Genomic DNA, 23,152 nt, shown 5'->3' on the forward strand with positions numbered 1-23,152 from the left:
CATTTAATGATCGCTGAGAGTCCTACTACTCCTGGCACCGCGATGCAGTGGTTAAGCAATACGCTACTGCCCTGCGATGGCAGGTGCTGCCATTGGTAGGGCTTGTGCCCAGGTTGCTCTTCCCAAGCAACCAGTCTCAACCAACCAGTAATTTAATTTCCACAAGCCACGGTGGGGAGAGTACTCATAATCTGGTAGGCAGGGCTTCACACCTAAAGTTCCACGTACGCCTTCACGTAGGACTCACAAGGGCTTCACGTAGGGCTTCACTTTGTTTACCCATCACGAAATCGCGACATGTCCCCTCTAACGCTCACGCATTAATAACTATGACTGCGTCAAAAGAACACAGAGTATTTGCTCTGCCGAAGAGAAAATGATTTGTTCTGGTCACTTTGCAAGTCATGTCATAAATACCTCTTATGCTTCCAAGTTATTTTACAAGCACTGTTGCCCCATAGGTTGCCCTCTGTCTTGGAGGAAAGAAAGTTCCCTCTGTCTTTAAACTGTAAATTTCCTGCCTCTGGTGACGTTTTTGTGGTGTCTTGGCGCCAATTCTGGCTACTCTTGAGACCCTGGCCGTGGATTGGCTACTTTTTTGGCTACTTTTATCATTTTCGTGGCTATTTTTTGAGATTAGGACCTGGCAACCCTGCTTGAGGATCGCTGTCGAACCCATGGAGCCTCGAATATTTTGTGGGGTCTTTTGTCTTTCCCCGCATGAATTGTTCGTCACAGGCTGACCCCCGTCTTCAGGAACTACGACTTTGTTTTTCTTCAAACCTCAGTGACGGAGTCGCTTTCTTAATTTGCTTTGCCTACGTCGCATCTATCCGGGCTCCAGTCGGTACGTATGTCTCCGGTCAACGTCCAGTAAAATTTATCTGGAATTACGCGTCTGTTAGCTTTCATCGTCTGACGACAGGATGAGCACTCACCTGAGTCGTTTTTTATTCTCTCGCGGTTGGCGTTGAATCTCTGATCTTGAGTCTTCTCGTTTTACTAGGTTCTCAGAAGCCGGCATTACGCACGCGACCGAATACCAGCGCTTTGCTGCACGCATCGAAGTCCGAACATTCTTGGGCGTGTCTTGTAGTTAACCGCGATAAACCGCATAACTCTCTGCACCTTGTCGAGGGCCTCAGAATCGATGTGTGTATGGAGTGCACTGTGAAAGTGACCGCACCTTGAAGGTCGAGTGTTCGAAGTCGTGCCTCTTGATACTCGCTTAGGCTCGCTTTTCCGAGACCTTTGCAGAATTGTGTTACTCTGTTTGTCCCACCATGCCTTCTTTAAGTTTAAAAGTGCCGTTAAGTTTATGTTTAGAGTTCCAGTCACACGCATCGATGCGTTGTCACGATGTGCCGGTTCAACCGAACTCGAATGATTGCTCTTGTTTTCGCGCCTGTCACCTGTCATTCTGCATGCACCATCTCAGGGCAGCGAGTGTTGTGGAGCATGCGCACTGGAGATGATGCAGAAGCAGGATCACTGCCATACTTATCATCATATTTACTACTTAATGACATGGAAAAAAAAAATACCGGAGTCGAAGCGTTTGTCAGTAGGAGAGTTAAGGTTACCTCATACTTTTTGTAATGGCTAGCAGTAGGAGATGGAGCTTAATAGTGATGTGGCCAATACGCAATTTTGGAAGCTGCAGCCGGAGAATAGGCCTTTTTAAAAGTGTGCTTGTCCACGTGTATAGTAGCATTTTATGTCGTATTGAGCAGCCTGATATTGATTGTAATATGTGAGCTAATTATAATTATTGAACATGCGCAGTGACGTTGCCAAGTCTGCGATTATATTGTATACATAGATATGAGTTCAAATACTTGTTACAGTTACGAACAAAAGTTCAGATCAGGCAATAGTTAAGACCCGTTGGATTTTGCTGCACTTGATGAGCTAATTTATAAGATGCTGCACTTAATCACCCATTACAGAGCAGTGCAAGCGTCGTGCAGCAGTGGACAGATGTTGTGTAAGCATTGTATGAGCTGAGTTCACAGCAGTTGGCACACTTGAGGAAAGGATTTTTAACCCTGTGATGCACACAGGATTTTAACCCGCATGATACATGAGCTATGAAACCCAACACAACTTTTTGGAAGGGTAGTGCGTACTTCGTGCTGGCGGTGCACTTTTAGGTCTGCATTCCAGAAGCACTATGATCGAAAATTTGGGAGAAGACATCATGCACACTGCTTCCAACAGTCATTACTGAAGTACATAAAGTAATATTCTGCTGGGTTCAAGTCATGTCATAATACAAAATAATGAGGCAAGTACAGTAGCATGAGCTCATGACACTGGAATTAGTAAAGCAAATGTTCCTTATAAGGAGTGCATCTGGTGTGTCCGCGAGAAACTGATAGAAAAACATGGCAGCCTAAATGGGATAATGAAGTAATAGGAAAGATTCACACACTAAAACCCGTCCTGGGAAAGTTGAAATCACATAGTGCACATAGAAATGTTTCTTTGGTGTGGCCTTATGCTGTCTTCTTATTGGCCGCACTTGCCTTGCACACAGAGCTTCATAGCTGTAGGGCAAAAAAACCATGTTTCAGTGCTGTAGAGATGTGGAGCCATACCTTGGTAGCATTATTTTCTTATTCCATTCTTTTTTCCTTTTTACCATCGGTCAGCATTGCCTTAGGTGTCAGAGTTGGTGAATGACATTGCTTGTTGGCTAACCTATCAGCTGTGATGTTATAGGTAGCAGGTGCCCATGATAAATCGGAAGGAAAATGAATCGCTGCACAGCATAGCCTTGGTTTCAGCAAACTGCGTGTTTTCATGTTTTGTGCTAGATACTGAAAGGTCTGAGGAAAAAGCAGTAGTTACGGTTATAGGGCTAAAGCGTAGCTTTGCATTCAACTTGCTTCGTGAAGAGGATGCTGTCTTAAAATCCTTATTTCTCAGAGGCTGAAACTTTTTAAAATAAGCTACATTTCCTAAATATATTAATAGAGTTCTATCTTCGAGGAAGTGACATGGTGACCATGTCAGGCAGCAATAAAAAAAAATGTCTAATGATTGATGACCATACTTGCATTTGGTTCATTAATCCCACCATTACTATTTAGGAACAGGTACTAAACTGCCCCTAACCACTCCAAATAGTGATGCAGAGCTAGTTGCACAAACGTTAGTCAGCAAGGCCGATGTCCATGCATGCAATGATCTGTTTATACTTCCGCATACATATAGGAACCTTGTTTTTTCAATAATTTGTGGTTGTGTGGCTTGAACTTTTATATGCAGGGCTGGCACCGGACCATTTTGATTAACATGCAACGTCGAAACACGGACTCGGATCAGGTGCGACGAAATGCAAGAACTGACCGAGCCTCCCCGAGCACTGCCTCCGTTGGCAGTGCTTCGTCTGCCAGCAAAAATACGAATCGTGCTGTAAGTTTTGTACCTACCTAGTTTCATGATAATATCCAAAGTGAAGAGATTTGAAAATATGTCGCAATGTACCCAATGCAATTACTTAAACACCAGGCCCTGTATATTGGTACCTTGGTGTACAAACCAGCTTGTGTCACCTTCTTATTTCTTAGTGAAGTGGTCTGGTATTAGAAGAGAAAAGGGTTGCTGGCAGTTTTTAGTGTCTTGTGAGCTAAATCTTCACAGTCATGCCTTTAGCGTCTACAGGGAGTTTTGTGCATGTTACAAGGTAACCTTGTAAATGTCTATGGTAAGCTGAGTTGTGCACAGGATCCTTATGGTCATCTAATTTATGACATGCACTTAATTGTATATATTCTAAAGCTTTCTATGCTATATTGTTTGAACGACTGTATTTGTGAGCAAATTTAGCGCATGTAGCTGCATATCACACTACACGAGAAGCTTATCCAACTCAAAGAAACACCCAGGCGTTTGAGTGCCTACACATTGTTGAGGCATGTCCACGGATTCACAGCACCCATTTATTGTGGCATTTTAAAAGGATATTAGCTTTGAAACGACGCCATTTACTTTTTGTCTTCTCAGAAGTACTCGCCAGCTGTTAACAAGCGGCTGCCTTTATAGGTGCACTGCCAAATGAGTGAATTATATTGGAAAGTTTAGTTTACATATGATTCCATGGGCAGCACACTGTCTCTGCACTCCATCCGGGAATAACTCTAGCTCTCACAACGTGTTATGATATTTTAAAGATACATTGGCTTCGAAGCAGCATTCGATACCTTTTAACTTAGTTCCAAGGTGTACCAGGCTTTTGTCAGTGAAGGGACAACCTTGCAGGTGCACTGTGAAATCAGAAAGCTACTTTGAAAACGTTTATTTACGTGCGTACCTATGGGCTGCGTCCTCGGCTGTTAACCCCTGTGCAGCGACAGCAGCACCACTGCATCCTGCTTACGTCACAGGTTGGCGTTGTTCTATCCTGCAGGGGAAGATTTCACACCTGAAAATGTAGTGCACATTTAGTATAACACAATCGTGACCAAGTCGCTCTTTTAAGCTCGGATCATGGTATGTTCATGACATGCCCAGCAGAAGTTGCCAGCGTACAGTGCAAGATCATGCTTCCACAAAATCCAGAGAGAGAGAGAGGGAAAGGCAGGGATGTTAACCAGAAAGGATTCCGGTTGGCTACCCTGCACAGGGGAAGGGAATGAGGGGAATTAAAGAGGAAAGAGAGAAGTAAAGGGAAATAATTACAGTCTGTCAATCAAGGCAGTCGCTCTCAAAAAGCGAAAGAGTGCCTTGTAAGCCTTGATGGCAGTTGACTGTTGTGGCCACGGACCGAGGATCTTGGCCTCTGTGAAAGGGCGAGGGTCCAGGCGGTCCAGAGCACATCGCAGCTTATGTCTTTCGGCTACAAAGGCAGGGCACTCACACAAGATATGGGTGATTGTCTCATCACACAAAATCCAGAATGTATGAGAAAGTAGTAAGCTCATGTTCGTCACTCACTTTTGAGCCAGATGATCTTTACATGACTCATATGAGCCGGTCTTTAGGGAGTATTCATGTTACGTCACCAGCCTCAGTTGAGTGCTATATTGTGGTGGAGAATGTGCACGGTTGGCATCGTTGCCATAGCAGCCACCAGAGAATTTTTTCAGCCATGTGTGCTCATTCAAGCATACTTTGGGGAATCTTAAGAATCTCGTCACTTTTGATCTTTAGCGCAATACCATCTCTGCTCTTTATTACTATTTGTCACGAGGTATGTTTATCTGCAGTTAATCTAATTCTGACACTTGTAATTTCATATTCCAGCTCAGCTCATTCAGCTACTGCAACAGTGTGTAACTGAAACAGCGTACATTGTTGGTTTGGCTATGTACCCACTATGTACCAAATGTGGCTATGTACCAAATGTGAAAACAAGCATGCATTGCGATTTTTCATGCGCATTGAAAAATGTCAGATGATTGAGACCCATATGAACGTTCTTTTCATCTTCATCGTCATCAGTCTGACTACGCCCACTGGCAGCGCAAAGGCCTCTCTCATGTCCTTCCAATTAACCCTGTCCTTTGCCAGCTCTTTTGTAAATGTGTATCTTTAGTAAGCAAAAAAAAAAATGCGATAAATAATTTGTGTAATGCTCATTTACTATGTTCTCTGTTGGAAAGTTCAGTTCCATCTTACAGGATATTATGTGGTTGCACTGGAAGCGCTGGTATTTATTTTGAGAATCATTATAGTAAGAGGCTTACATTTTTTACAAACACTGAGTCACCTTTTAAGATTACTTTACTTGTAACTACATTGTCTACTACTATTTGTTTTGCTGCAGCACGACACAAGTGCCTTGACCAACAAACTGAAACACCTAGACGACTGTATGCGACAAGTGAAAAGCCTGATGAAAAACCTCGAGAAGTCTGAAGATCCCGTGAGTATACAAACTCTTTTCACTTTAAAGAATATTATTGCTCTGATGGGGTAGGGGTTAAGATGTGCTGTTAACCAGTTCTCAGCTTTTTTTTTGTCGTTGTTCTCTTGTGCATATAGCAGGGGTTCATGTGGGTGGAGGCTTGCTGAAATGTTTGTGAAATGATATTTTGTTTAGTGGCAAAAGAGCCTCACGTGTTCTAAATCGATATGTGCAAACAAGGTGAAGTTGGCTACTACTGTGTCTTTTAGGGCTACTGCTTGTATGATACAAATGGCTCATGTCTTTTATCATATTTACTCATGTAATGAATGTGCCTGTTGTCGTTGGCGAAAGATAAATTTTTGCTGATGCATTTTTTCTTGTAATGAATTCCTACTAAAGTTTTATAAATTTTTTGGGAAAAAAAAAATTCATTTATTATACAGGTGAAAACGGTACTGGTGCTTCACTTTGGGAGCACTTGCACATAAGCTTTTATTCTTTAGCAGTCATGTATATCTCTTAATTTGATTATGGCTGCAAGCTCATCTTTGGTGATCACTTGGCCGACATTGATAGCAACACCTTTTTTAATGCCTGTAAATGTGGCTCTGTGTGGTCATTGTAGGTGGAATTAAGGAAGCACCCAATTCACAGCTATGTAGAAGTTCTCGTTTTCTCTTCAACACTCTCATTTACATATGATTTGCTATATAAATTGAGTGTTAATTGCTGTCACGTTGTGGCAATTTGCCAGCCCGGGCACGTGACACAGACCTTACTCCTGTAGTGTTCTCGAGCATCTCACTCTATCTCTTTGATGCTTTCCATTGTGTAGCCATATATAACAGCTTCCCTTCAGGCTCTTTGCAAAACATTTGAGGCTAAATTTGTGGATGCAGTTCAGCGATTGCGATGGTTGCGACTAAGCTCTGTCTATTTGGCCACTTTGGTTAATCAAACTGAATTACACCAAAAGAGCTTGTCTGCCATGGAACCAGCACAGCAAAGGATATTTCATGGTTTAATGCTGCGTTTAGAAATCACTGCAAAACCTAAACTTTGCTGGGTTACCACTGAGACAATCCTGAAGAAAATTGCTGATCAAGTTATGTGTCGGCTTAAATATAATTTTTTTTTTTTAGCTTGTTGCATAACGTGAACATTGTACATGTTTTTTCTTTACTTTTGTTTTTGTTCTTCTGACTACAGCGTGCTCAAGAAGAACTGTGTCGTTTGCAAAGGCTTCATAGTGACTTGAGCGACAAGTCTGTCTCAATGAAGTCCCTTCTTGACCAGGTCTGGCCTATTGGCATTAAAGCTAGTGTCCCACTCTATGACTTATCACTGCATTTTTTATGCTGTTGACAGTCTATGCTGCATCCTGTCACTAACTGCACCACACTGACTAAGATTTCCCGTGTGTGTCTTCTACGCTGCACCACACTGACTATGGTCCCACGTGTGCGTCTTCTGCCTTCTTAGAAAACACTTCTTGTTGATGATTCAGGTGTACTTGATGATGTGGTGAAAATCCATGTGTCCCTTTCACAACTGCCTGTGTTCGTTTAATTGCATGCCTTTCCTTTCCTGTGTGAACATCCAGATGGCTCAGCAGCACTTACTGATGCTTCAGCAAATGATGCATCAGCTGAACATTGAACAATCAAACAGTGACGCTCGCAAAGGAAGGGTATGGAACCTATTTGTGGCATTCATTTCCTAGTAACTTCCTTTTTACTAGTTATTTATATGTTCAGTACAGTTTCTGAACTGGAACTCCATTGTTCATATTCCTTAGAGGACTTAGCGGAAGATTTTTTTTTTGGTTTTGTGGGACATACATAGTGGCAGATGTGTGATGTTCATTATAGAGTTGTTGGTTAGAGAGGTCAACAGAGCTCACACTGTAGTGAGTAATTTGCGTAATGTTGCTCATTGTTAGATTCTACATTGTAACTCAGGATTAGTGATTTTTGAGTGCGTTTAAATAATGAAGGAAGGGCCTTGGAGGAGGAGGAACAACATACTATTTAACCACTGGTAGATTGGTAATTGGTCACCATCCTCTTTGGGCAGTATCCTTAGTCCAGGACTGCGCTGCATTGACTGTCGCTATCCTGCGCACCCGCTCGATCCGTTGCTGGACTTGTGGGTCTGTGCTGGACAGAGCAGCCTCCCAAGAGGAGAAAGTGGGGTGGAGGATGTGTCATTGGTACCCTTGGAAAATTTTTGGACATCTACTTAGGGTTAGAGTGGCAAAAATGTTGCTTTTATGATAGGTACTTCCAGAAAAAGCATGTATTATAGTTTGTAGATTAGCATGTTTGAAGGATAAGCATGGCTCTTTTATGCTTTTCTTGAGCATATTTTGTGTGCATTGTTTGGAATTGCATCATGAAAGCTGGTTTTCTTTCATTAATAAATCAGCTGAACAGTGGCAGTAGGTGATCTGAGTTAAGTGAGTGAGGTGGATTGGCATGTCATTTGCTTACTTACATACAGTGTTTTGCTGCTGCCTGCCTAAAATGTAGTATAGCAAACGTTTGCCATTGTAATTACTGCATGGAAGACCTGAACATGAGTTGTGATCTTTATTGGCGTTGAGGTTTGATGCAAAAGTAGGGTGCACTAGAGTGAGGCATGGATAGTACAGCTGAAGGTGCCTGCTGTATGAAGAGAAGCCTAATATTTAGCACCGGAAAAGGTGTCGTGCAGGTTTCAGAGAACAAATACAAGGAAGAAGTAGCTTACTTGCCGAGCACAGCACAAAATCTGTTCACTTCTGGAGTCACTGAAAGAGGGTTCTGAGTAGTTGCATTGTGCTGGACGACATTAAAGTGCACAAACCCCGGGAATCAGGTGGTTAAGCTGCAGGGGAACACAACTGTGCCAGCTTTACGAGCAGTGTAGCAGTGGTGTCAGATTATCACCCTGTTAAGTTCCTTCATCTGGTTTCAGATGACATTAAGCTGCTCACTGCAAATATTTTGCCTTAAGATTACTGCTGGAAAGGGGGTTTTAACTGTCAAGGCTGTAATGCGCAAAAATTACTTCCTTGGTGACAAGATAACTACTGGTAGTTTTCTTAATGTGCTGAAAAGACTAACGATATTGTACAGTGAGCCCCCAGTACTGTGTATTTTTTTTTTTAATGCTTGTTCTTCCAGTGACGTGAGTTGGAGTCATTGAGGTTATATGTGCCTTGGTTATCGTGATGAGTTGCATTTACGTTGATGACCCCCTAATGACATTTTTTTTTTCTGCATAGTTCAATGCACTCGACCAACGACAACGCCACCTGAACGACCGTTTAGAATCTGGAGTGCGTGACACTTCGCCACAGTCTGCACGGGGCCTCGAGAACAGCCACGACTGTGACGCTGTGGCTGACATGCAGTATGCACAGTTGCTCGAAGTAAGGAGTTGTACAGCATTTTATTGTGCTGGCAGAACATTTTTAGTTGTTCTCTTCTTTAGTTGCCACTGAAAGCAATTGAGATTTATCTAAGCTGTTCACATCTTCATTGTCACTTGATGTGGCCGTGGTAAATAGCAGAAGGAGTTTATTAAAAGGGCTCTGAAAGTGCTTTCGATAAAAGTGCAGTATTCTTGGGATGCTAAAGGATGCCGCTTCACGAATATCCTCCAGCAAGAATTTTTTTGATGTGTTTTGTAGAAGCTGAGCTATCTGTAGTCACAATTTGAATTTCAGCGTCTTTGTATCTTTCCCACCTCTCATCACTTTTTGCATGCTCAAAGGTTGGCACTTCTCCACTGGCCTTACTCACTTGGCTTGATCGCCGGGAGAGCGAGGCTGATGGGGGGGGGTTTCCTGACCTGGTGCAGTGATGCAGCTTACTGGCCACGGCCATGGCAGCTGAGCAATACCTGAAAGAACCTAATCGATAGCCATCTTTTAATATAAATACGCAGGAGCATGTCATAGAGGAGGGCGCGAGCATGAAAAAGTTGCTGGAAAGGAGTCGCCAACTTTCACACGCGATTGTGGGCTCTTTGCTGCGTTTAGAAGTGTATTATTTGGCTCAGGTGTTCATGACAACAGAATGTAGTGATTGATGGAGTTTATGTTTGCTCTCCTCAGAAGATGTTTCATAACCCCTTTAACATTTTCAAATAATTTAACATGCACTGACATCACACAGTACACGGGCCTCTCTAGAATAGTGAAACAGAGCACACCCACAACACTTTGTGTCACAAGCAATTTCGCAAAGTTTAATCAGAGTGATGGGAAAAAAATGCCATTTCTGTCTCAAAATTTCTCAATAAGGAATGCATTTTTGCTGCCAAGCAAATGTGAACAAACTCATGACAGGCCCGGGATATGATTTTGGTCCTCTGTATTCTTTTGAGATGACAGAGAGAACACAGCATTTTGTGACGAAATATGTTGCGAACATTTCAGCAAGTGCATCTGAGAGCGTCCATACGGGTTCAAATTCTCACTGAAGGCATGAAGTAACGATATTGATGAATGTTTCACTAGGTGTCTGAGTGTGACTGTGGGCCTCTTTACAAAGTTTTAATTTTGCAAAGTAGTTCCTGACCTCAGCAATTGCATGTTGGTAAACTTCATCACCTCAGCTGCAACGGTTCATATCTTCCTTACCCATTTTTTTTTTTTTCATTTTTGCATGAGGGAGGTGTAGTAATCGTTTTCTGGCATTTGATAGAGATATCTTGCCTGTGTACATAATACCATTACAATGTCTATCTTTCCTTTTCTTGGCCTTGCTGCTTTCAGGATGAGAAGGAAAGCTTGATGCAGCAGAATGCAATCATACGGAAGATTCTAGAATCTCAAAAAAAGGTCAGAATATTTAGAGCTGATGCTGTTGCTTTTGATTTTTGTGTTTAATGATGATTTGCTACATCCCCAAGATCATGGGGTAACTCCGTGCTACCAGCTGCCTTATGTTATGTCAGTATGTGTGTCCAGAAACCTCATTTGTTAAAACTTCCTAGTATTTCCACACTGTGGAATTTTGTAGTCAGATTTTTTTTGACGTCGCTTTTTCATTAATTCTTGCTCAGTACCTGCACATTTTTAATTAGAATATGTAGCTGTTTTATTTCTGAAGCATGCAACAGCAGTTGAGAAGCGACTACAGCTGAGTGGATTATGATGCAAGCACTTCACCTGAGCCTTTACTTTCCTATTGCGGGCATACCGCTCAGGTGAAGATTCTTAAGGGGAGATGCTACCCGAAGACACTTTTTTTTTTAATACTTAAGCTAGAGCAATGAAACTCTGGCTCCTTATGGAGTTTTTTATGCTGGTTTCAAATATATATTTAGTTTTATTGCAAGTTTTATAGTTTTTGTTCTGTGCTATGACAAAGTGCAAAATATAGGCCTTTTTGCCCCCCCCCCCCCTTTCCATCATTAAACTTCCATAATTATGAACCATGGGTGGTTCATATTCTTCCACATGCACTATAGAATGCCAAAAACTAAGTAAGAAGAGCACATAATATATCATAGCCACATGAAAAATTTGTACTTGGGAAGTCTCCAATAACCCCAACCCCTATATGTGTTTACTTGAAATTTGTGACATATATATAAATAATGTTGACATTTAAATAAGATAACGGTATTCCTCACACTTTAGTGAAAATGCAGGTAAAATTTCATCCAGATCCAAGCCCTAGAAGTACCAAAAACAAGGTGGGCAAAGTCAAAAACGTGCCAGAAATTGCATTTTGAGAAAAACGAATTTGAAAGTTAGAATTGAGTTTATTTACAAAATAAGGCTTGAAATGTGATTAAAATTGCACAGGAAAAGAGTCAAACTGTCCCTTCAGCAGCCACTGCCACTAAAACGAGCCAGCACCATAGGTTTCTCCCTCACGGCGCTTGCACGCAGAGTCGTCGGCACGAGACTTATTTCTCAGCATGCACTGACACGCTCTCGACTCTGCTGTCTGTTTGGCAGACATCTTTTTCTGGCTCGTGCTGTCTCTTGATGAGCCTAGCCCGACTAAATCTTGAGGTGGAAGCACGCCCAGCTCTTCCAGTACACGCTCAAAACTAGAATGCCCTCGGTTGAACCAGAGAACTGCCAAAGCAGTGGCCATCTCCACAACAAACCTTGAAGCAAACCGTGTTTTGGGACAGAGAAGCCATATTTTGCTATTCAGTGACTCCACTGCATTCTGAGTTTTGCCCTGAACACAGCGGGCCAGCAGCTTCTCATCGGTAAGCCTCTTATATATGGGAAGTATAGCTTTCCCCTGGGCTTTTGTGAGCAGGGGTGTGTGGGCTGGTGCAGCTTCACCTAAGGCTTCGGCACGCCTATGCTTGCACCAGGATGCTGGTCCATCTGGGCAATAATTATGGCTGCTCGCACCATCTGATGAGCAAGAATGAAAGTAGGAAGCCCAAATCGCCTGGTGCATTCCTTTCACACTGCCCCTGTTGCTCGTGATAGCAACCTGATAATAAGTCTTCAACCTCTGAATGGCAGGTTCCTTCAGCTTCTCTCCTCTTGGGAGTGGCTCTTTCAGCTTGCGAAGAGCAGTCCCAAGGCGCTTCGCCACTTGATTTGTGCAGTCCTCTTTTTCAATATCCACGACACCACTATTAACATTTGCTTCTACAACTGCAGTGTAGGCTTTCGAGTCACCATCACTGAGAAATTTTTTAAACCGCAATGGTGTGTCGTAGGATTGGCTCCTTCGCCATATCCGCACTGCAGCTTCAGCTTCCATCGCATGGGACGAACAATCAACATTTCTTTCACAAACAGGGCCATGAAAAGCTTGCCAAATGTCTTCATTTGGCAGGGCCTTGTGTCTGCTGCACGCTAAGCAGAAGTTGGACAGGACTTCAAAGTCCAAACAAAGTCCAGTGTCAAGGGACACAACAGTTCCAATCCCATTGTGGCTTTTATGGCCTCGTTTGTGCCATGTGCCGTCATACATAACGGCAACTTCATCGCCGCCTGCTTCACTCTGTGTGATCTGCCTGGACCGCGCAAGATTTTCGGACACGGCACTCATTGCCGCATCACGAACTTTCCGGGTGATTGCAGAAAATGACTTGTGGTGCATTGGCTTTTGCAGGCCAAGAACTGCAGAAAATCGAACTAACTGCTCGTAGCCCATCCCTACCGAGCGCGCTGCCACAACAGTTTTCACATTGACAGCGAAGGCATCGCGCGAGCTCCCGCTGTCATAGGCTCTGCTTGCCCTCGGTCCGTCGTTGCCTGCCACACTCGAGCTGGCCTTCCCGCCTGAAGAAACTCGCCGTGATGTGTATGTCGCCGAGAGAACACTTTCGGGGCACGCACTGTTCTCGCAGCGTAGCTCCAGGTACGACGCAAGTCCTTTGCGTTTGTCGGCCGATTCGCAGACGCGCATTTCCGACCGTCGGCACGTCGGACAAACCGCACCGCGCACAAGAAGGCTCAATGCCGTCAGGTCCGTGATCACAGACGACTCCTCATCTTGCACTCTTTCTTTGTCGTCAGAGTCCAATCTTCTTTTGCGATGCACTGACGTATTCCAACGTCGCGTCGAACTCGCCGGATGAATTGGCGTTGCTGTCGCTAGGCCTCGCGGCCGCGGGTTCACTTGCCGTTTGGCGAGTCTTCACCGTCGATTTTCGTCGCCGTCCTCTAAATTTATGCTTGGATGCATGCTTCACTGGCCGGTGACTACGCCTGCTACTGCCGCCTTCATCCATAACGAATATAAATATGAGAAATGAACGTCGTTTGGCTACGCAGCTCGAAGAGAGAATGGACCCAGCAAGTAGGCTTCGCCATGCGAAGGTGCGCAGTGGCCAATGGCGATCCCCGATCCGCACCACGTGATTTAAAAACCAGTCACAGCTCTCGAAAAACTCGGCACGCGCATGCTTTTTATTATTATTTTTTTGCACTCTAGCAGCCCGGGCAACCATGGTTATTGGAAGAAAGAGGCTTGGCTTAGCTCCGCATGCGGCTGCCAGTGGCGAGCGGCCGTGCGTTGTCGGCCACGAGACGCTAGAAGACGGTGTACTTTCGGACTTTTAACAGTCACCCTGTGCTCTTTAAACGCAATTTTGACCCAGTTAGAGTTCTAATTCAGCTTTAATTTTTATTTTCATGATAGTAGATACACTAAACTTGACAAAACACGCGAAAACAAAAATCGATTTTTTTCGCAAAAAACCGCGTTTTCGACCCGCATCTCCCCTTAAGGAAATAAAACTGAACACAACTGAGCTGGAAATAAAGGAATGGTTGTCTTGTCTCTGTTTTTATATATCTCTCACTTGTTTTTTCATTCCCATTTTTGCGCAGCTGTCAGCACTAAAAGAGCAGCATGACTATGTCACGAGTGTTCAGAAGAAAGCTGAAAATAAACTGGCTGAAGCAAAGGCTTTGCAAGGTAATTTGAATAGACTAACCCGCATTCCGAGTGCTGGTGCATGTCGTCATTAACATGTTCATGGCGTCGTGAGTCACCGGTAGATCACTGCTTTTGCCAGCATCGCAGCACCGAAAATTAATTTTTTTTGTGTAGTGAGAAAGTGATATAGTTGAGAAAAATTAATTTAGAGGAATAATTTTTGCTGCATCAAGCTTCATCAGGCATGACAAATGCCTAATGAAACTTTGAGCTCTCTTGGACTACAACTCCGGTAAAAGGGGGGTCGGCTATATTGACCTCCTCACTCTGCAAGGGGCTCATGTGGTAGGGGAGAATTGCAACGGAGCTGATTGCTGAGAGTGCTCTTGTTACTGCATGGGTCATTTACACTGTGATTGAAATAAAAACGATACCAGTTATTCGATTCCGAGAGGTGGTGGCATGTTCCTTTTTTGCCAAACCTCACCACAAGGCCAAGAGATGCCGTGGGAAACAGTGTGCCCACACACTCGCGAAAGCTAACAGACCATCACAAAAGGCGCAAAGATGCTTCACAGGCTGCTATGCAGAAATCGTTGTCAATAACAGCGCAAAGCAGGCCAGAGCAATGGCAGAGGCGTCACATTCTGCACAGACTATCCAGGAAAGCCATATATGTGTCTGGTGTGCTTCAGTCCTGGGCATAAAAAGCTGCTGAAAAGCCACTTTTTTCACAAGGTGTGGCACACTGTGGGGGGAGTCAGTGAAAAGTGGTTGAAAGCAAATGCGCATGAGAGATGCTGGCGGGGTTCAGCTTCCCAAGGCATGCACTGCACCTGCGAAGTGGCAAGTGAGTGCTTGACAGCTGTCGCCATCTGTCTCTTGCACCTGTCACTAACGTGAACATGCAGTAGGAACTGGCAGTTAGTTTTCAACCAGTAGAGCTGAAGGAGGAGAGGCACGCATGCGCAGAGCGGCCATGTGAAGAAGGCGGATTCAATGTCTTGTGCATTGAGAAATTTTGTTGAGTAAACCTTGCAGTTTCACCAATATCATTTGTTCTTACCGAAGTGATTAAAAATGTTCCCAATAAAATTTACCAAATTAAACGCAGATGTGGAGCATCATTCTGCTGTAGCCATGTGTTTGTGATGTGTTGAACTCTATCTGCTAGTTAAAAAAGAAAAATAAGTTCTCTGATACCTCAAGAAAAACTTTAAAGCCGTCATCGAAATTTGGTAAGTGCATGGAGCGAAATGCACTATGAGTGATTTCATGTGATGAAGGCCTGTCATGGCTCAGTAAATTTCAAGTAGCCCTCACAACGCATGCAAGCGACATTCGTTGCACCATTTCTTGGCTTCTCAAAAAGCTGTTTTCACTTGTGGCTCACGGGTGAGTTACATCACATCCAAGAAAATTTAAGGGTGGCCCACAGATAAGCGATGACACTCGCTGATTAGAGCTCAAAAAATCATTGCCGCAGTGGACATGTTAAACCTTCCAGTTTCTTTTGAATGTGTATGACATGTGCAATGAGAACAAACAACAGTCATCTTTTGTGCATTATCGCCTACGGTAAGCAAGTTAGACAGGAATTCATTTTTTTGTTTTTAGTGTTTGGCAAGTTCTTGCTTGCTGCTTGATGATACTGCAAGTAGAATACAGGGAACTGGAAAATTCAATAAAATGCAGAAAATGCAGTTATACCAAATAATCAGGGTTTATGTGTTGCATAGGCAAAAGAGAAATAAATACTTTATGTTATCCTGAATGTCACTTCTTTTCACACTGAAAATCCGCATTAAGTTGGAACATATTAGCAGACCAGCCAGTTTCATGACTCATGTACACCACGAAGTAGCGAAAAAGGCACCTGTGTGCCATCTTTACTGACGCATCTACTTTTGAGCATGCAGTCTAACAGCATTTTCTGCCTCAGTGAAAGAACTTTACCTTTTCGTCTGGTTGTATGATTTGTTTACGCTATGTTTGCATTTGTTACCTTTTATTATTTTGGACAGGCCTTGAGAAGATGCTAAATGAATAAACAAATAAAATGGCTGAGCAGTTCTTGACTTCTGAATAGTTATTAGTGCCCTGAAAGACCTTCAGCATTTGAACGGCTCTCAACACCTTGTGCATACCTTACAGACCAGCTGGCCAACTCCAATACAGACTTGAGCGAATGGGTGAGCCAGATGCAGCGCGAGACTGCCGCCGGCACGCTTCTGGCGCCTCCCCTGTCAGCCATGCGGGAGCCAAAGCGGAGTGCGCCTTCGCGACGCTCGCACCAAGGTGCTTCCGTCATGTCGTCCGGGGATATCTCTGGTGGGGGCGATGGCAACTGGAGCATGTCCGCCGACTCGGCTGCGGATGGAGCCTCGGCTGAGGCTCTGGCTGGAGCCACTGGAGGAGGCCACCCAGCGGGTGACCAGGGGCTCGAACAGCTGGACCGCCGGGTGCAGGTGCTGCAGGACATACTTGCTCAGCATGGCAAGGTGGGTGCCTCAGGGCATCCAGGCGAGTGTTGGCTTTTAGTGGTGTGCGAACAATGGGGGCTATTCAGGTGGTGTCACGGGCGCCATTTTGTTGTCCAGTGCGTAGCTTAAGCAGTGCAGGCCAGGGCAGGAGGTGATAATCTAATTAGATACGCCCGCAGCCTTTTGCAGTGCTTCGCAGACAACAAAATGGCCGCCGCTATGACATCAGTGAATACTCCCGATAGCTTCTTAACAGTTTACGCCTAGCATGAAGTATTTCAAGATTTCAACAATCAGAGAGTGTTGTATGGGGGGTAACAATAAGCGACTGGAAGAGAACAGTGTGGATTGTAGAGAGAAAAAGAGAGGGGGGGGGGGGGGTTTATTGCCTGGAAAGGCAGAGAGGTTGGCCAGAAAAATGAATATCTGGCCTGCTACTCTGCACTGGGGAACGGGAAGAGGAGAAAAAAGAGGGTCAGGATGGGGGATGATTGGAGAACGTACGAGACATAATCATGTTTTAGCTGAAATCAACAAGAGGAAATAGACACACAAGGAGAGCAGATAATCAATGGTTCTTCGAGTTACAAAGTGAAGTCTAGAAAAGGCAAATGTAGCGGAGCGTGTGCATGGGTCGGATAAGCAGGCGACACGAAGGCAGAGATAGGGTGAATGCATCTGGCTTCAGATGAGGGCTATAGGGATCACTGGGAGAGGGCCTTCTCCTGCAGTGAACACATTCCGGTTAGTGGTGGCGTTAATGATGACAGTGAAATTGCTGACAATATCGCACAGCACGTGCTAACGCTTCTGTAAGAGGAGGAGCAGTGCCATTACGCTTCCCCACTTGTGGCATGTTGCTGAGGCTCCGGTCTACAGAAATCGAAACTGAAATTGCAGTGGTGAAATTATGCAGCATTAACTTACTCAAACTGCACTGGAGAATAATAATTGTGTTCCAGGGTTGCTGAAGCCATGTCCAATACCGTCCTTACTCGCGAAATGAACCCTTTCACATAATAAACCTGCCCCCACTTTTGTTGTCGATAATTACTTATAGGGTTAGCTTTTCTTGTCCTCAGTTTCATGCCGTGGTCATCACCATCCACAGCGCAGACCTTGGCAGGGCGCCAAGATGTGTCGTGCCGATATCATCACGGCGTGTTTTTTTGAGGAGTGCTCCTGCAGGGCTTACGTATTCGGTGAACTTGGTGGAGTGCCAAGATTCTGTGCACCCTTGACGAGAACGCTGTTGGTGGTGGCTTGCTCAGCAAGCATTTGAGCATCGGAGAAGAGCGCAGCAGTTTAAACCAGAATGCTATAAAACATCCTTCCTACTGTAGTGACGTACAAAAAGCAGACCCCTCAGACCCCGAAGTGATTTGGCAAGCTTGAGATCAAGGAGTGGAAATGCCTAAGCCCTCATGATTGGCCGGCGCCATCGGCTGTCGCAAAATCATTTAATTGTGCCATGATAACAGCAAACACCTTTTGAAGGGAATGATGCTAAGCACTGGCGACACAAATAGGGCTGACCATGCACTTTTGTTGATGCATGGGCAGACAAACAGACATTCAGGCAAGCAGGCAGGCCAGCAGACATATGATATGAAATTTCAACTCGCATAAAAAAATCTGTGAACCCTTTTTCCCCTGTGTAGTGGACCGTCCCCCCCAAATCGATGTCAAGTTTTCTAAAAAAAAAAAAAAAAGTAGGTTCATTATGCAAGTAAATACAGTATTCACAGTGAAAAAATAAAGAATGCAACTTGTGAATTTTGTGTGTTCTTTTCTTAAAGCACGGAAACGTCCAGTGGAACAGGTACTAGAGGGCAGCGGAATTAGCTGCTTTTCTAATTGCTTTTGTAACTTTGCTGTCAGGGTCATATTCTGCGTTGTTCCTTCATCCATTCTACACTCTCTTGCTATCTGCCCATCGAAAAGGAATGAAGAGCCAATTAGGCTGCCAGCATAGTTCACTATCGCGCAGTAACATTTAACTTGCCCCTGTCTTGCCCAGGAAGGATTCGGAAACAAAGATGTCTGTTATGTGGTCTTTACTCTAACAATGTTGAAACAATTAGAGCGTTTGCATGCAAAACTTTTGTACAGATGTCCACTCACTTGGGCACTCAAACAGCTTAGATCTGTTGGTGGCATTTGTTGCCACCTCTCGGACTCCGTACATGTTCTTGAGACTTCAGAAGAGAAGCCACGATTTATACAACAGTGCATGCTGAATAAGACATTGTTTCAAGCCCAGACCTCTTATAAATGGTGGTAGTGTGCACTCAGTGCTTTTTTCATGCACTGCAAAGACGAAAACACCGGAGTGGGTTCGGGACTAACAAGGGTTAACACTATCCTAGGTGAAGAACACACGGTGGCAGGGCACATAATGTGGAGAACAGATAGCCCGTGGTTAAGTAGGCTAATTGAGTGGATTCCAACGGAAGGCAAACGTAGCAGGGAGCAGCAGGGAATCTGTTGGACAGATTAGATTTTAAAGTTTGCGGGGATAACTTGGATGCATCTGGTGCAGGAAAAGATTAATTGGAGATCACCGAAAGAGGCCATTGTCCACCAGTGGGCATAGTTAAGTTGATGATGATCTTGGGGGAGCACTCTGTGCCATAGCATGCTTCTCGTGTTTTTCTGTGTCACGAGCTGTGCGAGGTTTTCCCAACTGTTTTGTGATGGATGTATGCATGTGCAGTTTGGCTTTGCGGATCCTGAGGCTGCTGTGGAGGACTGTGAGCTGGAGGACCCACAATGCAGCCAATTAAACGAGAACATCAGGGCTCTGCAGGAGCAGAAGTCACAAGTGGACCAGCTTCTCAGTGAACTCACTGCACTACAGTCAGAGGCATCAAGGCTTGGAGCCCAAAGTGAGCCTTTGATTTGTAACCGGATTCAGGCACCTAGAAGGATTTGCATAGATCAAGGCAGTCAGATAGCACTTGCAGTGAGGAAAGTGGCAGTGGCATATGCATGTGGACTGCAGCTGTGGCCTAGTGGTTCGAGCACCCGACTCGCGTGCAGGAGGTGCGGGGTTCGATCCCCAGCGCCGCTGTGTACCCACCGGTGGTACAGTGGGTACAAGCTGTTCCCTGGCCTAAGGCTCGCCTTCTTTAGGGTGAAAAGAGAAGAAGCAAAACAGCTTGTGCAATGGCACTCATCGACCTCGGTTGTTCTTGCGCATAAAAATCACAATCATCATACACAGTTGGCTTAATGTTGGCAGGCATGTTGACATACGGAGGATGATGTGCACAGTATTTTTGCAGTAGCTGGTGACGTTTCATGCTGAGAAGTTCACTGACCTCATTTTGCTATACCGCTAAATTGGAGGAACAGATTGTTGACTGTGATTTGCCTGATTATTTGCAGATTATTTGTCTTTACAGATGTCACCAAAACTTCCACATGTGTACACAATAAAAAAGATGTAATACAGCTATGCCTTTTGACAAGCGGCTGCTAAAAATGTAGGAGTAGGTTCTGTGGCTTCATCTGCTTTTAAAGCACAAATTTTCTCGTTTTCATTGTCTTGCAGCTCTGTTCAGGGCTTGCTAAACACATTCTGCTTGATTATCGTTGCAATGGCATCATTCATTATGCTATTTCCGTTTCCTCCCCAATCAATACAGGTAACCTGGCTGCTGGCAGCACAAATGAAGGCTCCAAGGCAGACGCTGCAGCAAGGGGTGCTGCAAAGCTTTCTACTCCATACGAGCATCCATCGTTGAGGGATAAAAGGAGGTAGTGATGTCACTTTCTCACTTTCTTCTTAGGGTACAAACTGCACTGTAGAAAATCGTTTGTGTTTTCTGATTTTTAGAAAGACTAGTTAGAGCAAAGTTAAATGTCTCTATGGTTTTGAAATATGTTTTGATGATTCTTCACAGTTGTATCGTGTCGGCTTTTCTGGTTTAAAGTAATGATGGACTGGCTAGCACAGTACTAGAATATGAACTTGATGTTATAGAGTTGTACGTTTTTGCATTCAGTAATGTCATTGCTGGTAGGGGTTAGTCAGTGCAGGGACGGCAGCGCAGGTGATCCTCACTAGAAAAACGGGAAACCCTTTTGTGAAGCTTTAGTGCCATTGCAAAGGCATCCATGGCTGCAAAAAAATCGGGTGCCAGTTAGGTTGGCTCCTACGCCCAGCACCGCCAGCATGCAAAGGTGACTAGCCAAATGCGAGCTAGGGTAGGTTTTCCCTGTTACAGCCATGGTGTAGGAAAATGGTACACCTGAGTGAAAGCTACAACCTTTTTCACCTCTTCTGTGACAGTTGATATCAGCACATTGTTATAAGGTTACAGCTGTTCCCGCCACTGGTTCCAGAACACTTGCGACAGGTGCTAGAAGCATGAATGCGTGCTGACTACCTGGTTACCAATTCTCCATGTCGCTGTGTCTTCCATGGCACTGTTGGCGAGTGCAAGATAAGAATGCACTAGCTATGAGATAAAAACATGAACCTTGGCACAAGCACTTGCCGCACCACCACCACCATGTAGCACGGTGAAGCCTGCTGCCTGCTATCCAAGCAGGCTCCACTTGGCACAGGGGAGTTCAGTATATTTGTTGTATAGCCAACCACATCCGATATATATATAAAGCAAAGATTGCACGTGGTTGTTAAAAATATTTAGGAAGAGCTCTATGTAGCCAGAAATTCGTAATATCCGTGTTCTTTGTATTGAGGTTTGACTTTCATTGTTATTAAGCACTTCCCCTATGCAGGCAAGTGAACGAGATGCGCAAGACTCTGCAGCAGCTCAAGTCAGCTGTGAAAAACCTTGACCAAGAAGTCGCATCGGGTGCAGCAGGCAGTCCTGACTCCTCCCCTCCAGCAGCACTGTGAGTCAAGATTTTGTGGCATCTAAATGTGTCTGTTTTATAGAGACAGTTGTTAAGGTTGTGTGTCTTGGTTACGCAGTATTGTGAGCAAGGAGGTTCTGACTTATGCGTGACGAGTTTGAGCTGACTGTAGCTGCCACAGTTGGTCTGCTTTGCTTGAAATTCAGTAATCATGTGCGACTGCGCGAGCATGGGGCTCATGGAGATTGGTGAGCTTTTTGCAATGCCTAACAAAGGATGGGTGCTGGGTGCATGGTGCGTATGCCTCGCAGGCGTCCATGGAGTCTCCGTTTAAAAGCAGCATCCACGCAGCGACGTAGTTGGGGTCAAGACCTGTAATTGGAGCTCCCACAAACAAGTTTCGCATCCCACAAATAGGTTCCCTACGTGTGCAGGTCGACTCCCCCAATTTCTGATGGCCATTTTTCCAAAAGGTCAACATAGCTTCATTGAGTGCGACAGAGCTTCAATGTGCTCCATTTCTTTTACATGTAATGACACTGTGTGTTAGAAAAATGCATGGTTTTAAAAATGCCTGATGTGCCGATCAGTCTTTTTTGTGTACGAGAAGTATTCGAAATATTCAATTCGAACCAAAAAAAAAAACACTATTTGTTCAATCCAACTGTTGTACATTTAAAATGGGCTCTGTGATGTTGAATAAATGTATGCATGGTATACAAACAGCTGTACCACAGATACTAAAGGGCTGTCCACAGAAATGGTAATGTACAGGACTAAATTATTGTAATAAGTGGAAGAGAAAATGAAAGATCTGAGTTCGTGAGTAGTCACTTGATGTAACCAGCAACTTCTAAATTGTTCATGGCAATAATGAACAAAAAAAAGTATTTTATGTCTTGTTAAAGAATGTATCCTATTAGTCGCTATTGTTTCCTGGAAAAAATAAACTAAAAAAAAACCTAAATGATGGGACCTCTTGAATAACTCAATTCTGTTCAAATTTAATCTATAAGGTTGTAAATTTTTACCCTTCGTGTCCCAAAAAAAAGAAATAAGAGCTTGAAAACGACACTAATTATATGCTACATTAAGCATTTTTGTGGTTGTTGCTGCAATTGAGAGCTTGTGGTGCGCAATTTTCTGTCACGAGCATCGGGTAATTTGTGACTTGCTAACTGCCCAGGATGGGGTCCCAGCAGAGGCCAAGAGGAAGTGCCGGGTACAAGAAAGACAACCTGCAGGGGGACTTCCCAGCACGGCGGCACTACGAGGCCGAGGGCAGAGCCAACGAAGAGCCCGACGTTGTGGCTGGAGTTGGGGCCACAGCAGCAACAGCTGCAGTGCAGCAGCCTTCCGACCTGCTGACTGCGGCACAGACCAGGACCAATGGGGAGCTGCTCGCCGAGAAAGTCAAGTACGTTGAGGGAGTTGCTTTATTGCTGCTTTTTTTGTTAGCGTAAAATGTGGTAGAAGTTGGAGTAGCCCCCTGTACCCTTCAAGAAGCACTTAGTTCTAACTAAGGAGAGGAAAGAAAAAAAGAAAGCTGCTGTTTCGAGTTGTGTGTGCTGTTTCGTAGGGAGTCTGGTCAGGTAGTTTTCTTTTTGAAGTTTCGTTTCCAG

The 23,152-nt window shown here is 44.4% G+C and overlaps 2 protein-coding genes across 2 annotated transcripts in view; one reads left to right on the forward strand and one right to left on the reverse strand.

The window, feature by feature from the left end:
• The first annotated feature begins 660 nt into the window (after positions 1 to 660).
• Positions 661 to 23,152, forward strand: part of LOC149372337 (uncharacterized) — a 63,009-nt gene continuing 40,517 nt past the window's right edge. The window contains exons 1-13 of the mRNA XM_089566804.1: positions 661 to 847; positions 3,274 to 3,420; positions 5,774 to 5,872; positions 7,067 to 7,153; positions 7,461 to 7,547; positions 9,126 to 9,272; positions 10,623 to 10,688; positions 14,169 to 14,256; positions 16,372 to 16,718; positions 19,417 to 19,588; positions 20,351 to 20,462; positions 21,453 to 21,569; positions 22,717 to 22,947. Of these exons, the coding sequence (XP_089422930.1) occupies positions 3,301 to 3,420; positions 5,774 to 5,872; positions 7,067 to 7,153; positions 7,461 to 7,547; positions 9,126 to 9,272; positions 10,623 to 10,688; positions 14,169 to 14,256; positions 16,372 to 16,718; positions 19,417 to 19,588; positions 20,351 to 20,462; positions 21,453 to 21,569; positions 22,717 to 22,947 (1,673 nt within the window). The 5' untranslated portion in view covers positions 661 to 847; positions 3,274 to 3,300. The remainder of the gene's footprint in view (positions 848 to 3,273; positions 3,421 to 5,773; positions 5,873 to 7,066; positions 7,154 to 7,460; positions 7,548 to 9,125; positions 9,273 to 10,622; positions 10,689 to 14,168; positions 14,257 to 16,371; positions 16,719 to 19,416; positions 19,589 to 20,350; positions 20,463 to 21,452; positions 21,570 to 22,716; positions 22,948 to 23,152) is intronic.
• LOC149372338 (uncharacterized) lies at positions 11,698 to 12,606 on the reverse strand. Its single transcript, XM_089566803.1, has one exon. The coding sequence runs from the start codon at positions 12,589 to 12,591 to the stop codon at positions 11,698 to 11,700; it is 894 nt and encodes a 297-aa protein (XP_089422929.1). The 5' UTR covers positions 12,592 to 12,606.

This window comes from Amblyomma mixtum, chromosome 1, assembly GCF_055824585.1.
Source record: "Amblyomma mixtum isolate Tamu chromosome 1, ASM5582458v1, whole genome shotgun sequence".
NCBI classification, from domain to species: Eukaryota; Metazoa; Arthropoda; class Arachnida; order Ixodida; family Ixodidae; genus Amblyomma; species Amblyomma mixtum.